The 13,124-nt window shown below is 59.6% G+C and overlaps 1 protein-coding gene across 1 annotated transcript in view; it reads left to right on the forward strand.

Annotated features, from left to right (window-relative positions):
• The window catches only part of COL7A1 (collagen type VII alpha 1 chain), a 33,824-nt gene extending 22,041 nt beyond the window's left edge, over window positions 1–11,783 (forward strand). Inside the window, exons 85-120 of the mRNA XM_066195228.1 lie at window positions 1–63; window positions 152–187; window positions 295–375; window positions 475–543; window positions 639–674; window positions 771–812; window positions 971–1,015; window positions 1,163–1,207; window positions 1,312–1,347; window positions 1,472–1,531; window positions 1,672–1,797; window positions 1,933–2,004; window positions 2,224–2,259; window positions 2,514–2,573; window positions 2,743–2,787; window positions 2,861–2,896; window positions 3,017–3,052; window positions 3,145–3,201; window positions 3,432–3,503; window positions 3,762–3,833; window positions 3,910–3,945; window positions 4,028–4,108; window positions 4,193–4,246; window positions 4,462–4,515; window positions 4,592–4,654; window positions 4,757–4,819; window positions 5,106–5,222; window positions 5,566–5,643; window positions 5,723–5,776; window positions 5,972–6,020; window positions 6,099–6,134; window positions 6,566–6,655; window positions 6,993–7,076; window positions 7,170–7,292; window positions 7,960–8,139; window positions 11,622–11,783. Coding sequence (XP_066051325.1) covers window positions 1–63; window positions 152–187; window positions 295–375; window positions 475–543; window positions 639–674; window positions 771–812; window positions 971–1,015; window positions 1,163–1,207; window positions 1,312–1,347; window positions 1,472–1,531; window positions 1,672–1,797; window positions 1,933–2,004; window positions 2,224–2,259; window positions 2,514–2,573; window positions 2,743–2,787; window positions 2,861–2,896; window positions 3,017–3,052; window positions 3,145–3,201; window positions 3,432–3,503; window positions 3,762–3,833; window positions 3,910–3,945; window positions 4,028–4,108; window positions 4,193–4,246; window positions 4,462–4,515; window positions 4,592–4,654; window positions 4,757–4,819; window positions 5,106–5,222; window positions 5,566–5,643; window positions 5,723–5,776; window positions 5,972–6,020; window positions 6,099–6,134; window positions 6,566–6,655; window positions 6,993–7,076; window positions 7,170–7,292; window positions 7,960–8,139; window positions 11,622–11,698 — 2,364 coding nt within the window. The 3' untranslated portion in view covers window positions 11,699–11,783. The remainder of the gene's footprint in view (window positions 64–151; window positions 188–294; window positions 376–474; window positions 544–638; window positions 675–770; window positions 813–970; window positions 1,016–1,162; window positions 1,208–1,311; window positions 1,348–1,471; window positions 1,532–1,671; window positions 1,798–1,932; window positions 2,005–2,223; window positions 2,260–2,513; window positions 2,574–2,742; window positions 2,788–2,860; window positions 2,897–3,016; window positions 3,053–3,144; window positions 3,202–3,431; window positions 3,504–3,761; window positions 3,834–3,909; window positions 3,946–4,027; window positions 4,109–4,192; window positions 4,247–4,461; window positions 4,516–4,591; window positions 4,655–4,756; window positions 4,820–5,105; window positions 5,223–5,565; window positions 5,644–5,722; window positions 5,777–5,971; window positions 6,021–6,098; window positions 6,135–6,565; window positions 6,656–6,992; window positions 7,077–7,169; window positions 7,293–7,959; window positions 8,140–11,621) is intronic.
• The last annotated feature ends 1,341 nt before the right edge of the window (window positions 11,784–13,124 follow it).

The following is a 13,124-nucleotide window of genomic DNA, read 5'->3' on the forward strand; positions in this document are numbered from 1 at the left end:
GGCTTGCCTGGCCCCCAGGGCAACATGGGCCTGCCAGGACCCCTTGGCCCCCCCGGCCCAGGGGTAGGTATTTGCAACACCCTAAACCGGCCCCTTGGCTGTTCCTGGTGCCTGGGATGCTGCTTGATTTCTGCTCATGTCTCCATTGCAGGGCCCACCGGGTGTCCCTGGGCTGCCAGGACAAGTGGTGAGTGTGTTGCCCCCCACATCTGGCTGCCATCAGTGTGGGTGCTTGGGGCTGCCTGGGGGGCTGTAGGACCCCCCATGCCCCACACCCACTCTTACTGCCTGCAGGGGGAGAGTGGGAAGCCAGGTGTGCCAGGCAGGGATGGTGTGCCAGGGAAGGATGGTGAGGCAGGAGTGCCTGGGAAGATGGTACGTTGATGCTCACCCTGCCCCATCCCAGAGGGACCCCCACTCAGCTCAGCCTGGGTTGTTTGCAGCTAAGGCTGAGGGCTGTACCACTTGTGCCAGGGCTTACCAGGACCCTCGGGGCCTGCTGGTGCCAAGGGAGAGCCAGGGGATGCTGGAGCTCCAGGACAGGTGAGTGCAGAGCCTTGTCCAGTGTTCCTGGCCAGGATAAGGGAGAGTCATCCCTGTGCAGCCTGCTCACTTGCCCCCTCTGTCCTGTCCCCCAGGCCATCGCTGGCCCCCCTGGAGCCAAGGGAGAGAAGGTAAGGAGCCAGGGTGTGAGGGCTGGGGTGGGCAAGGGCCTGCTGGACTCTGGCATCCGCAGCGGATACATCTGAGCCCCTGTGTGTCCCCTGCAGGGCGAGCCGGCACTGCTGGAGGGTGTGCTGCTGGGAGAGCCCGTGAGTCCCCCCCATAAACCTTGGCACTCCCATTACCCTCATCTCCCCTAATTAGCCTTTCCCTACCATTAACCTCATCCTCTCCCACCATCCTTGCCTTCTGAGGGGCAAGCCAGCCCTGTGGCTGCCCTCTCCCCTAACACTGCTGGCCCTGACAGGGCTCCAAGGGTGACCGAGGCTTGCCAGGCCCCAAGGGTGAGAAGGTAAGCGCTGCCCTGGGGCTTGGTTGGGAGGGGGTTGTGTGGTCCCCAGCTCCCTTGCTGCTTGGCCACAGTGTGGGGATTCAGCTGCAGCTGCTCCCCCAGTTCAAAATATCACACATCTGCTTTTTCCTTGTTTTTCCCTGCCAGGGGGAGGCAGGAAGATTTGGAGAGCCAGGAGATCCTGGGGAAGATGTGAGTAGGAGGCATACAGGGGACAGTGGATGCTGGCAGGGGCTGGGATCTGTGCCCCTGCCCCCTACTGCCCAGGTCTTCCTGGGGGCTTGGTGTCTTCACAGGGAGCCAAGGGATCCTCTGGAGCCAAAGGGGAGAAGGTACGTGTCCCCTGCCCCCAGGGGAATCCCCCACCCTGGGGGATGCTCTGGGTGGCATGGTGGCCCTGGCACCCCTATGCCCACCAGCCAGGTGACGTGCCACACGCTCTCTGCCACCTTGCAGGGATCACCAGGTGTGGGTGCACGGGGACCACCAGGACAGGACGGGCCTCCAGGTTTGAAGGTAAGCCCCTGTCCCTATGTCACCCTGGCTCTGATCACGTTCCTAATGCTCCAATGATGCTGTAGCGTGGCTGGCTGAGGGAAAAGCACACTACTGAGGAGCTGTTTTTGTGGGCCTCATCTTTTACTTCCCTACTTCAGGGTGACACCGGCTTGCCAGGATTACCAGGACCCCCAGGCTCAGCAGGCATTGCTGGGATGCCAGGACAGCCAGGCCTGAGAGGGGACAATGGACAGCCTGGCCCTCCAGGTCCCCCAGGAGAAAGGGTAAAGACTACAACCAGAACGCGGTATCACTGTTCCTGGCAGCCCTGGACCCCTGTGCAGTTTCAGTGAGGTCTTTGCAAGCCACATTGCTTCCCAGCCACAGCCCCTGGGCATTTCCTGCTTTTTCTCTGCCAGGGTTTGATCGGCTTTCCAGGCAGGGATGGCACCGCTGGACCGCCGGGACCTGTGGGGCCCCCAGGGCCAGCTGTGAGTATGGTGCCACAGCATTTCTGGGGCTGTAGGCTCTGTCCCGGCTTCCCCGCTATCTCACACAGGCTGACAAGGACCCAGCCGGCCTTGCCCTGGCCCCTGGGGCAGGGCGTCGCTGGAGTCCCCAGTACCGCAGTGGGACTCTCAGCGATGTTTTGCAGGGTGTCTGGCATTGCTTTCCTCCCGTGGCTTGCTCACCCTTCTCCTTTCTTTTAGGGCATACAAGGGGCCCCTGGCCTGAAGGGTGACAAGGTAGGACCAGGGGCAGCCCTATAGCATGACAGGTGGGAGGCTGCTTCTCTTGTGGAGTGTCCCTGCAGTCACCTCACCCCCGAGGGTGCTAAGCCCACTCTGGGTGGTGGCACATGGGAGCCTCCTGTGTGCCAGGCAGCCAGAGAGGTGGTGGGGACTGTGGGGTGACCCCTGGCATGGGGGTGGTACCTGGCAGGACTGGGAGGAGCTGTGGGCAGTGAGGATGGGGATGAGTTCTTGCCTTCCTCTGGCAGGGCGCTCTGGGCGTGGGGTTGCCAGGAGCCAGAGGTGAACGTGGTGACCCGGGACCACGGGTAGGTACTGCCTACCATACCCCACCATGTCCTCATAGCCAGGGACAGTGAGGCTCATGGTGCCAGCCCTGACAGGTCGCTGAACCAGAGCTGCAGCTGTCCCTGGGGTGGGGTGATGCTGAGGTGCCCCCAAACTAAACACCCTTCTCACATCCCTTCCCTCTTTCAGGGTGAAGATGGGCACCCAGGGCCAGAAGGGGATCGTGGGCCAGCAGTAAGTACCCCCCTTCCTCAGCTGCACCCTGATCCAGGCCCCTTCCTGACCACACCTCTCTTCTCCCCCACAGGGCTTGCCTGGGAACCGTGGAGAGCGTGGGGACAAGGTAAGGGACTCTGGGGGATGAGGAGCTGGGAAGAGAATGATGCACCTCCAGGTATAGGGGTGCCCAAGGAGGTGCTGCCTCCCTGCTGTGCATCTTTGCAGCATCTCACCTTCCTCACAGGGAGACGTTGGGGCCCCAGGACCCAAAGGAGATAAGGTGAGTCCTTGGGGCAGGGGGCAATGGGAAGGCAGGCAGCAGCCCTGGCCCCCCTTCTCACCCCCACCTCTCTTTCTGCTTTGGGTGTACAGGGTGATACTGTGGTGGTGGAGGGGCCACCTGGAGCACGGGGCAGCAAGGGGGAGCCGGTAAGAGCTGTCCCCATCCTCCCCCTCCCCATCCTTCCTGTCCCTATGGGAAGAGCTGGAGGAGCTTTTTCCTGCTGAGGGACCCTCCCTTGCAGAGCATATTGTCCCCTCTTCTTCAGCCACCCTACAGACCCTCAAGTTCCTGCCCCCACGAGATTCTGTCCTCCCCACCCTGATGTGTGTCTGAGCTCCTCATTCCCTGACGCCTCCCTGTGTTTCCTCCTTTGCAGGGAGAGCGTGGCCTGAAGGGCACAGAAGGGGACAAGGGGGACAAAGGGGAGCAAGGCATGCTTGGAGAGAAGGTACAGGGCTGATGGGAACTTGTGCAGGGCTGGGAGCTGCTGGGTTGGGGATCACAGAGAGCTGTTGACAGAGGAATAGACAGAGCAATGGACAGAGGAAGCAGGGCATGACAGCATCCCTGTGCCCTATGTGCTGGTGCTAGTAGGCACCAGGGACATGGTGCAAGGGGAGCTGCCAGACCTGACCTCGGAGGTGGCCATGGCTGTGCTGTGGAGCTCTCCCTCCAGCCCCGTGCTGATCTGGGTTTCTGCTTGCAGGGCACAAGGGGTGAACAAGGAGAGAAGGGCTCCACGGGCTTCCCTGGAGCACGTGGCCCTAGCGGGCAGAAGGTATGAAGCTGGGCAGCCCCTCTGCTGGGGGATCATCCCCCTCACCTGCCCTGACTGATGCCTTTGCCTTCCCCAGGGAGAGGTTGGAGCACCAGGAGAGCCTGGTGAGCCGGTGAGTTGTTGTGTCTTTGTGCCTCTGCCACCTCACTGCAGGGTAGGAGCAGAGCCTTGTCACACTGTGTGCTCTCTCACAGGGTCAGCCTGGCCGCAATGGGATCCCTGGGGCCCGGGGAGAGAAGGGGGACATGGGACCCCTGGGCATGCGTGGCCTCAAGGTGGGTTGGCTTCTCTGGCTGCCAGTGCTCTTCTGGCCAGGACTAGTGCTGGCTTGGTATGGCTCTGACTTCCCTTCCTTGCAGGGTGACCGGGGCATGAAAGGTGCCTGTGGCCTCAATGGGGACAAGGGCGAGAAGGTGAGTGGGTGCCTGTAGGGTGCTGCAGGAGCCTGGATGTTGCCTGGAGGCTGTGGCCCTTTGGATCCCCTCCATCAGCCAGCGGGAGTGGGGAAATGGCTGAGGCCAGACCTTGACCCCGTGACAGGGTCATGGGGCCCTCCTCTGCCTGTGGCTCTGGGTGAGCACTAAGGGGTGAAGGACTGACTGCCCTGTCTCTCTCCTGCCTGCTGTAGGGAGAGCCAGGGATCCCGGGGCGCTCGGGACTGTCAGGGAGGAAAGGCGAGCCGGTAAGCACCACACTGACACCAGGGTGGGGCAGGAAAGCATGGCTGCTGGCTGATGGACATCTGTTCTGTCCCCCAGGGAGATCTGGGTCTGTCAGGACCACCAGGAATTCCTGGAAAGGAAGGGCTCATGGGACCCAAGGTAGATTAGAGCAGTGCTGAGAAAAGCTGTGCTGGCACTTCATCCTCTCACTGCTTGCCCCCCACTGTCCGTCCCCTGCTGCCTGTCCCTTCCTCTTTCCAGGGTGACCGGGGATTTGACGGGCAGCAGGGAGCCAAAGGAGACCAGGGGGAGAAAGGAGACCGGGTGAGCAGGCTGGAAAGGGATGGGATGCATTGCACCACGTTGCTTGTACCAGGATACAGCCTTGGTTGGAAGCCTATCAGAGCCTGATGCTCCCAGAAGAGTCATTCAGCACTGCTCTAAGTTACGTCACTAAACAATGAATGACAACAATTCCCTGCTCTTCATAAGAAGGCACCAGTGCTGGTTCTTCTGGGATGCCCAGCTGTGGGGTCGGAGGATGTCCATGGCATCTGCTCTGAAGTCGGGGGCTCTGACACCCCTGGCCTCACCCTCTGCTCTCCTCCAGGGTGCCCCAGGTGTTATGGGTAGCCCTGGTCCCCGAGGCAGTGACGGTGCTCCTGGCCCGCCTGGGCCCTCAGGGAGCGTTGGCCCACGAGGTCCTGAGGGCATGCAGGGCCAGAAGGTAAGTCCTCACCACAGGCGACTGGTCCCCCTCGGGCTGTGAGGATGTCCCCTTAGTGGGTGAGGGGTGGGTGGCACCTGGAGTCATGTCCCAACTCTGTCCTTCCCTGCCACCTCACTGGCTTTGGGCTCCTCCCTTGTGTCCCCCTGCCCAGGGGATGGAGTCTGAGAGGAGCAGCCTGTAACCCTGCTTGTCCTTGAGTTGAGCTGGACCCATCCCCATCCCCACCTGCACTGGCATCCCTGGGGTGCAAGCACAGGGAAAGCTGTACATCCGTGTTGCTGGGGAGAGCAGAGAGACTCCAGCACCCACCAGCCAGATCCTGAGCATGTGTCCTTTGCAGGGGGAGAGAGGCCCCCCTGGACAGTCAGTGCCAGGTGCACGTGGCGCGCCTGGCATCCCTGGCGAGAGAGGAGAGCAGGTAAGTGTGCAGGTGCCTGGCCCTGCCTGGATCAGCTCCAGGCACGGCTAGCTTCCCACCTCCTTTCTGCTCTCCCCAGGGCAGTCCTGGCACCCATGGGCTCCGTGGGGAGAAGGGGGAGCCAGGCATGACGGTAAGGAGCCAGAAGGGAGCCGGCATAGGCTCATTGCACTCAGGTCACTGGGCTGGGAAGGCATGCTGGATCCATCCCACTGCCACTGCTATAGAGGCTGCCCTCACCTCTGGGCTCTGCTAGACCCTGGGAAAGGGTTTTTCCTCCTCTTCAATTGCACCATCCCCCACCTTTGCCCCTTCCTGTGCCTGGCAGGAGGAGGAGATCCGTGGCTTCGTCAGGCAGGAGATGAGCCAGCACTGTGGTGAGCATCCCTCACTGCTGCCCTGGGGCTGGGGGTCTGGACCCACTGCCCCTGACCCCCACCCTATCTCTCCCACAGCCTGTGGTGGCCACTTTCCACGGCACCAGGATTCACGTGAGCACTCAGGTTGCAGCTCTTCTTTCCTATCCCCCTGCCCCACACACGTGGCACCAAAGGGGCCCTGGCACTCAGGTGTGCCACTGGTTTTGGGGAGCTGGGTGTGGCTGGCACCCTCCATGACTCCTTCAGTCAGGATTAGCATCAGTGTAGGACCCTGCCCAGGGAGAAGGGATGGTGTGTGGCAGAAGTGATGGGGCAACAGGGGTCCTCAGGGGCAGCTGGCTCAGGATGGTGCCAATGGGGTCTGGGTGCTGCCAGGGTTTGCCCAGCTGAAGGGATCACAGGAACTGCACCCCATCTATTCTTGGGTGTCAGAACTGGGGCAGGGGTCAGCAGTGCTGGAGGGAAGGGTAGGCTGGAGGAGTGGGATTGGAGGGATGGAGGCAAGGAGTGGGCTGGGATGAGGTGGGTGCTTTCTCTCCAAGGAGGCTGGGGGGCTCAGGCCAGGAGCAGCTTCCACACTGCCCAGGGAGTAGGAAGAATCGTCCGCCAGGAGAGAGAACATGACCAAACAGGTGATGGAGAGTCTGGAAGACCTATGAGATCTGGTGACATGGGCATGTGTGCCTCCCTGTGCCCTCCCCTGTCCCTATCCTGCTGGGCTCCAAGTGGGTGCTGTCTCCCTGGGCTTCCCCTGCCTCTCTCTGCTCTAGAAGCCCCCATGGCAGCCCTGGTCTGTGGTGCAGAGAGGAGGGGGTCTCTCCAGGTCCACCATCCCTATCCATGTACCCTGTCAGGCTGCAGCAGGGTTGTGGCAGTGCTGGACTGGCCCTAAAAGGGGTGGTTTTCCCTCGGGAAATAAGGGGAAAGCACTCCTTTGCCTCCTCCCTGATGCTTGTGTCCCCTTGACAGAGTCCTTCTCCACGCAGCCATTCCCTGCTGGCAGTGCTCACATAGTCCCTGTGCTCAAGTTGTCACACACTGAGGAGGATGAGGGTGTGTCATCCCTGTGCTTTTTAGTCCTTGTCCCCCTTTTTCTGTGCTCCATGTGTGTAGTGAGGACTGCTCATGCGTGGTGCTGTCTCCCAGGGCAGGACAGGCAGATCATGCTCAACAATGATGACCTTGAGTATGACGGCATGGATGGAGAGGAGGAGGAGGATTACGATGAAGTCCCAGAGATGGATAGCTTGGAGCAGCCTGCAGTGGATGGTGAGCTTCCCTGCACTCACCTGGCACTGAGAGCTAAGCTGCTGGGGGAAACCATGAAGCTGCCCCAGCTTTTGCTGGGGTGGTGTCTTCGCAGATGGGCCCCTGTGCCATCTCTCTGGGGGGGATTTGGGATTTCCTGCTCTCTTGCTGGTACTTTAGGAGGGCTGCACCTTCTCTATCACTGTGCTGCCCACACCCTGCAGACCTTGTACTCTATCCCCCTCATGGAAGCCATCACCAGCAGTGATGGGTGGTGTGCTGGGCTGGTGGGACCTGCTGCCGTGGCAGGTTTCCTCTGCTCTGGTCATGAGCCACAGGATGGATCCCAAAGGGCCCAGGAGATCAGGGAAGCCCCAGTGGCAGCAACCTTTGGAGAGTCCCTCTATAACCTTTTCAAGCGGTGCTGTGGCCATCATGTCCCCACACCACCTACTTCCAGCTCTTTGCTGGGAGCTGTTCCAGGAGACACCATGCTCAGAGTGGTGTCTCCTGTCCTCAATTCCAGCACTTGGGCAGAGCACAGAGATGTCTCCTCCAGCCAAACCCTTCCCATGCCTAGCCTTCCCCTTCTGGGGTTTCCCCTCCTCTGCCAAGTGTGTCTGGCAGCCTCCACCGCTGGTGTGTTGCCAGCCCCTGGCTGCCCTCACCAGCAGCGTTTGCCCCGCAGCTGAGTCCTGCAGGCTGCCGCTGGACGAGGGGGAGTGCCAGCGCTACACCCTGCGGTGGTACTACAACCAAAGAGTCGCCGAGTGCCGGCCCTTTGTCTACAGCGGCTGCCACGGCAACCTCAACCGCTTCGACAGCAAGGAGGAGTGTGAGCTGCACTGTGGGCAGCGCCCAGGGGCAGGTAGGCAGAACTTGGCACAGCTACCGGCACTAGCTGGTCCAGCAGCATCTCAGCCTTGTGCCACGGGCTCAGCAATGCAGAGCCGGGGGGACAGTGCTGGTCCCCCACCTCAGCTCTGACAGTGCCTTGCTTCTCTCCACAGACTCTCGTGGCAGTGCCGGCAACAAGGTGGGAGGGCAGCCAAAGGTGTAGGTGCAGGCATCTCTCAGCAGGCAGGGCTGCCTGGAAGTGGGGCCCAGCTGCCGCCCTGGCCGGGGCTGGGCTGCCCGTGGTGGCAGTGGCCATGTACCCACCAGCCCCAGCAGGAACCTGGTGCTATTTCTAACCTGTCTTTATGCTGCTCATGGGTTTTTCATTTCATATCAATTTATTGTCATTAAGGTGAAATTTGTATCACATGGGAAACTGCCTCCCACCAAGGCTCTGAACCCCCTTTCCCACTGGGCTGTTCTCAGTTTGATTTTTAAATTATTTGTTGCCAACAGAATGGTTCTGAGCCCTGCTCCCTCTCTCTCGAAGGAGAGCTGGGACTTGGCATAGTTGGGCTCCCTCCCCTCCCATAATACCCTTGTACCCTTTCCTGCCCCACGCAGACCCCCAAACTCCCTCCCTCTCTGCTCCCCGCTCTCTGCTGGGAGAGCTGCCCACGTCCTTGTGCCAGGCAGTGCCTCCCTGCACAACAGCCCCCACCCCCACCCTGAAATGAGCTCCATCTAAATAAATTTCACCTTAACCTCAACTAGGGCCCAGTTCCCCTTTTGCGGCTGCAATGGTTTGGCAATGACCTGTGCGGAGACTGGAGGCTCTTGCCATGTGCTACGCTCCAGCTCCCACGCCTGCCAGTAGCACATGTGTCTTTAATCTGGGGGATCTCACCTCCACCCCCAGGCCTGTCAGGGAAACCCTGAGGATGGTGCTATGTTAGAAGAGGTTCTGCTCACCCACAGTTATTCTCAAAGGCTTTGTGAAAGTGATTTTGGCTGCCAGGGTTGCAGCCCCTGCTTGCCCCCATCCCCAGGGCTGAGTAGGGATATGCCCAGGGGCTGCCGGGTGAGCTTTGTGGCCCCCACATGTACTGCCGTTTTCTGTGTATATCTATGTACAGCAAAGGTATATGTGTACCAATGCAGGGGCGATGTGTATTAAAGCTGTGCTCACAGGGAGATGTCACACTTCTTGGCACATTGCTGGAGATGTCTGTGGAATTTGGGGACAGCTCTTGACTCAGGCATGCCCCCTGTTCACCCCAGCTGGGCTGCCCTTTCCAGCTGCCCACTGCTGGCAGTGCTGACCGGGGTTCCTCACCCCTTGCAGGGAGCCCAGTGCCCCATCCCTGTGCCCAGCACGTGCCCAGCTGATGCAAGCCAGGCCATGACCCCCTGTCCAGGCCCTGACGTGTCAGCACGTGAGTCTGTGGTGCTGCATGATGTACTGTGTGAATCAGTGCTGCCAGTTAATTTTGGCTACTGGGTGCGAGTTCCTGGCTGTCCCTGGGAGAAGGAACAAAGCTGTCATTATTTCCGTTCCCTGCCATCCTGGGGTGGCAGGGACACGGCCCCCTGGTGACTCAGTCACCCATCGGTTCAAACCGATCGGGTGGGCAGACCCCTAATGGTCTTGAACCCTGGGCACCCTGACTCCTGGCCCTGGCCAGCCCATGGGGCTGAGCACCCACAACTCACCTCATGCAGGTGCCCACCCAGCCTAAGAGCCTTGGGATGCTCCCACAGTCCCTAAGGGGGGAACATTGGAGCAACACCCTTGTATATGGGGCTCACCCCACAGCAATGCCTACAGGCTACCCACCTTGGGCAGCTGGCGGAGGGGCTGGGCCAGGCTGGACTGGTACAGGTGCCTGCAAACCAGTGGTGTCCCAGTTAGAATGCATTAAGGTGATCTGCGAGCCACGGGTGTCCTGCAAACCAGCGGCCCAAGCAGTGCTTGGGTTTGGCACAGCAGGGAAGTGACCTGTCTCTGGAAACGTCCTCCATGTGGCGTGGGAGTCTGTCAGGACACAGTGCCAAACTGGTACCAGGAGCTGTCCAGAGGCCTTGTGAGGCACAGTGCCCACAGGGCTGCCCATGATCCCTGGCTGGCAGCAATATGCATGTTTTCTCCCTTCCTTAATGGATTCCCAAGTCTGACAGGAGCAGAGAGGCCTAATTAGATGGAGAAAAAACATCTTGCAAGTAAAACATGAAACAATTGCAACTGAGGTGTCCCAGGTTCCCAGAATCCCCTCCAAATGCAGCTGGTGGAGCTGCAAGGGGACACACACTCACCACATCCCAGGATGACTTCATCTGCTATTAATGTATTAAAATGTATTAAAAACATTTCCACACTCCGCCCCCCACCACCTTCCCCCCATCAGCGTCACCCCCTCTGTGGGTTAGAGGTGGAGCTGGGACAGGATAAGAGCCAGGGCTTGGTAGGGAGCAGAGCACATCCCCAGTTTGTGGTCCCTGCACCCTGGGAGCACTGCGTGAACATCGAGGAGACGAGGACCTGGTGCAAATGGTGAGCCTGTCCCCTCAGTGGTGATTTTCAGGGGCTTTTAGCTGGGAAATAGTTTGCAGAGGGTTAGATGTTTTTCATTGCTCACTTTGCAGCAAGTTAACTGCCTCTGGCTGCCTACTCCGGTACTTTCCAAAGGATTTCACCCCAGAGATACCCTGCTGGGTGACTGATTTTGGGGAGAGGCAACTATATAGCAGGATTTGTGCAGCAGTGTCCCTGTACCTGCTCTGACACCCACCCCATATCCCAACACCCTGGCTTCCATCTGGTAGCACAGCATCCTGCAGTCCCTGGGGCCCTCCCTGTGACCAGCGTGAGGGATGGGGTGGAGAAAGTTGTGGAGGCTTGACACAACTCAGGACTTGTGGCCAGTCTCCTGCCCTTGTCACCCAACTGCAAGCAATATGCTGTGTATTTTAGTCCAAGTGGCTGGTGTCCCTCCTTGGTGGGTGGCTTTTGCCCCAAAGAGCCCAGCAACACAGTGAGGAATAGCATCTGCCAGGGAAGGTGTGGGACGAAGAAAGCCCCACAGCCCACCCAGCCCTGAAACCCAGGCATTTCCCTGGCCAAAGGGCAGGAATGGGTTGGGGAGCAGCCACAGTCCCCTGGCAGCCACCCTCCTGAGCAGGATTGTCTCCTTCCCTGGGTGACAAAGGGCTGAAGGGTGTGCAATTTAAGGCACAGCTAGAATCTGGCCAGGGGCTGTGTGAAAGGACAAGGACAGCAGGTGATTTGCTTCCCCTGTCTCCTTCAGCCTCCCCCAAACTCCCCACCCTGTTCAAGAGCGTTAAAATCAGGGTGGAATAATGAAGGGTTCCTGAAAGGAGGGTGAAAGCCCCATCAGCTGGTGCAGGGAGTGGAGGGCTTTTGTGGGTGACACCCTGGCGCAGATGTGTCCGGGCTGTGGGGCCATGACAGGGTGATGGGGATGATGCTCAGTGCCAGCCATGTGCTCCCTGCAGGCACTCCCGAGGATGCTGCTCACCTTCCTGCTGCTCCTCCGGGCACCAACAAGAGCCTGGAAGGGACCGAGCTGTGAGTGGCTCCTGCCAGTCCCCCGAGCTGATGCTGGAGGAAAGCTGATGAGGCAGGAAACCACCAGTGGTAGCAAGATGCTGCCAGGCCTCTCCAGAATGAGGAGGGCTGACAATGGGACATGGTCTCATCCGGACAAAGCTATTCTGCCACTGCTAGAGGGATCAGAAAGACAAGCTCTGCCCTGGCTGATGAGCCCAGCCACCAAGAGAGCTGCTCCCAGGAAAAAGGGGAGGAAGGTGTCCCTGTCACTCGATGTCGACACTCACTTACTGAAAATCCTATTTGACCTGGCCAGAGAGAAGGAACTGCAGGCCAAGGCAGCTGCCAATGCTGAGCTGATGGCCCGCATCGGGAGATAAACTGTCCTGGCTGGGATAAAACAGGCTGGAGAGGGCAGCGGGGCTGCCTGGGGCACAGGCAGAGGGAAGCATGGAGCAGCATCGGTGTGTCTGCAGGGGACTGTGGACATGGCACCTCATCCACCCCGGGTCCCAGGGCTCATGGCACAGGCAGAAGCCATGGGAGGATTTGGTTTAATAACTATCACCTCAGCATCACTGGAGAAGATACAGCTGGGTTTTACCTTGGTCAGTGCTTGAGCACAGCTGGTCCCAGCCCCAGGCACTATAGGGATTTCTATGTTTGGCTTCGCTCCCTGCTCATCCACCACCGAGATGTCTCCAAAGGGGCTGCATCCAGTCAGGCAGCTTTTCCTGGGGGCTTCTTCTCTCTGAGTGACTGAAGCACACAAAATCCTCCACAAAACTTGGCCAAGACTCAAAACTGGAGTTTTGAGTGAGCGTGCACAATAAAATGTGGCATCAAATACAACTTGTTGTGCTTTACATCTGTTCTCCATGCCTTTACACTCTCATTTTGTGTTCCCTTTCCCCAGAGAGGCTGTGAGGGCACGCACTTGGCTGGGGCCAGCACGGGAGGTCATTAATTTCCAAATGAGGGGTGTCAGTCCTTGCACCAACAGCGGAACCAGCCCCTGGCTCAGGAAGCCCACAGCAGCTCTGGTCCGACAGGGCAATCGTGTTGTGCCATTGGAACTGCCGCTTCCAGCACAGCTGGGAGATAAGAGCAGTGCAGAGCAGAGTGCGGCTGCCCCGTGCAAAGTACAGGGTGGTGCAAGCCAGGCAGAGGCCGGGGAGGCCTGCAGGGGGGCCACTGGAGCTGGTGGGGGACACGGCCATGCTCTTCGAAGACTACCTGCTGCAGGGTGAGTGAGCCCTTTCACTGTGGAGTGGGCACTGGCTTCGGGAAAGGGGCAGAAGCAATTGGGGTGACCTCATATCCCACGGGAGGAACAGATTTCAGGAAGGGATGTGCCAACAGATGGTGGGTTGGGGTGAGGTGGGAAGGTGGGCAAAAAGGTCCTTTTCTATCCCTGCCTGACCTGAGGCTCAGGTGATGCCCGGGCA

Source organism: Chamaea fasciata, unplaced genomic scaffold, assembly GCF_029207755.1.
Source record: "Chamaea fasciata isolate MVZ Bird 193981 ecotype frontalis unplaced genomic scaffold, bChaFas1.0.hap1 SCAF_13, whole genome shotgun sequence".
Classification (NCBI taxonomy): domain Eukaryota; kingdom Metazoa; phylum Chordata; class Aves; order Passeriformes; family Sylviidae; genus Chamaea; species Chamaea fasciata.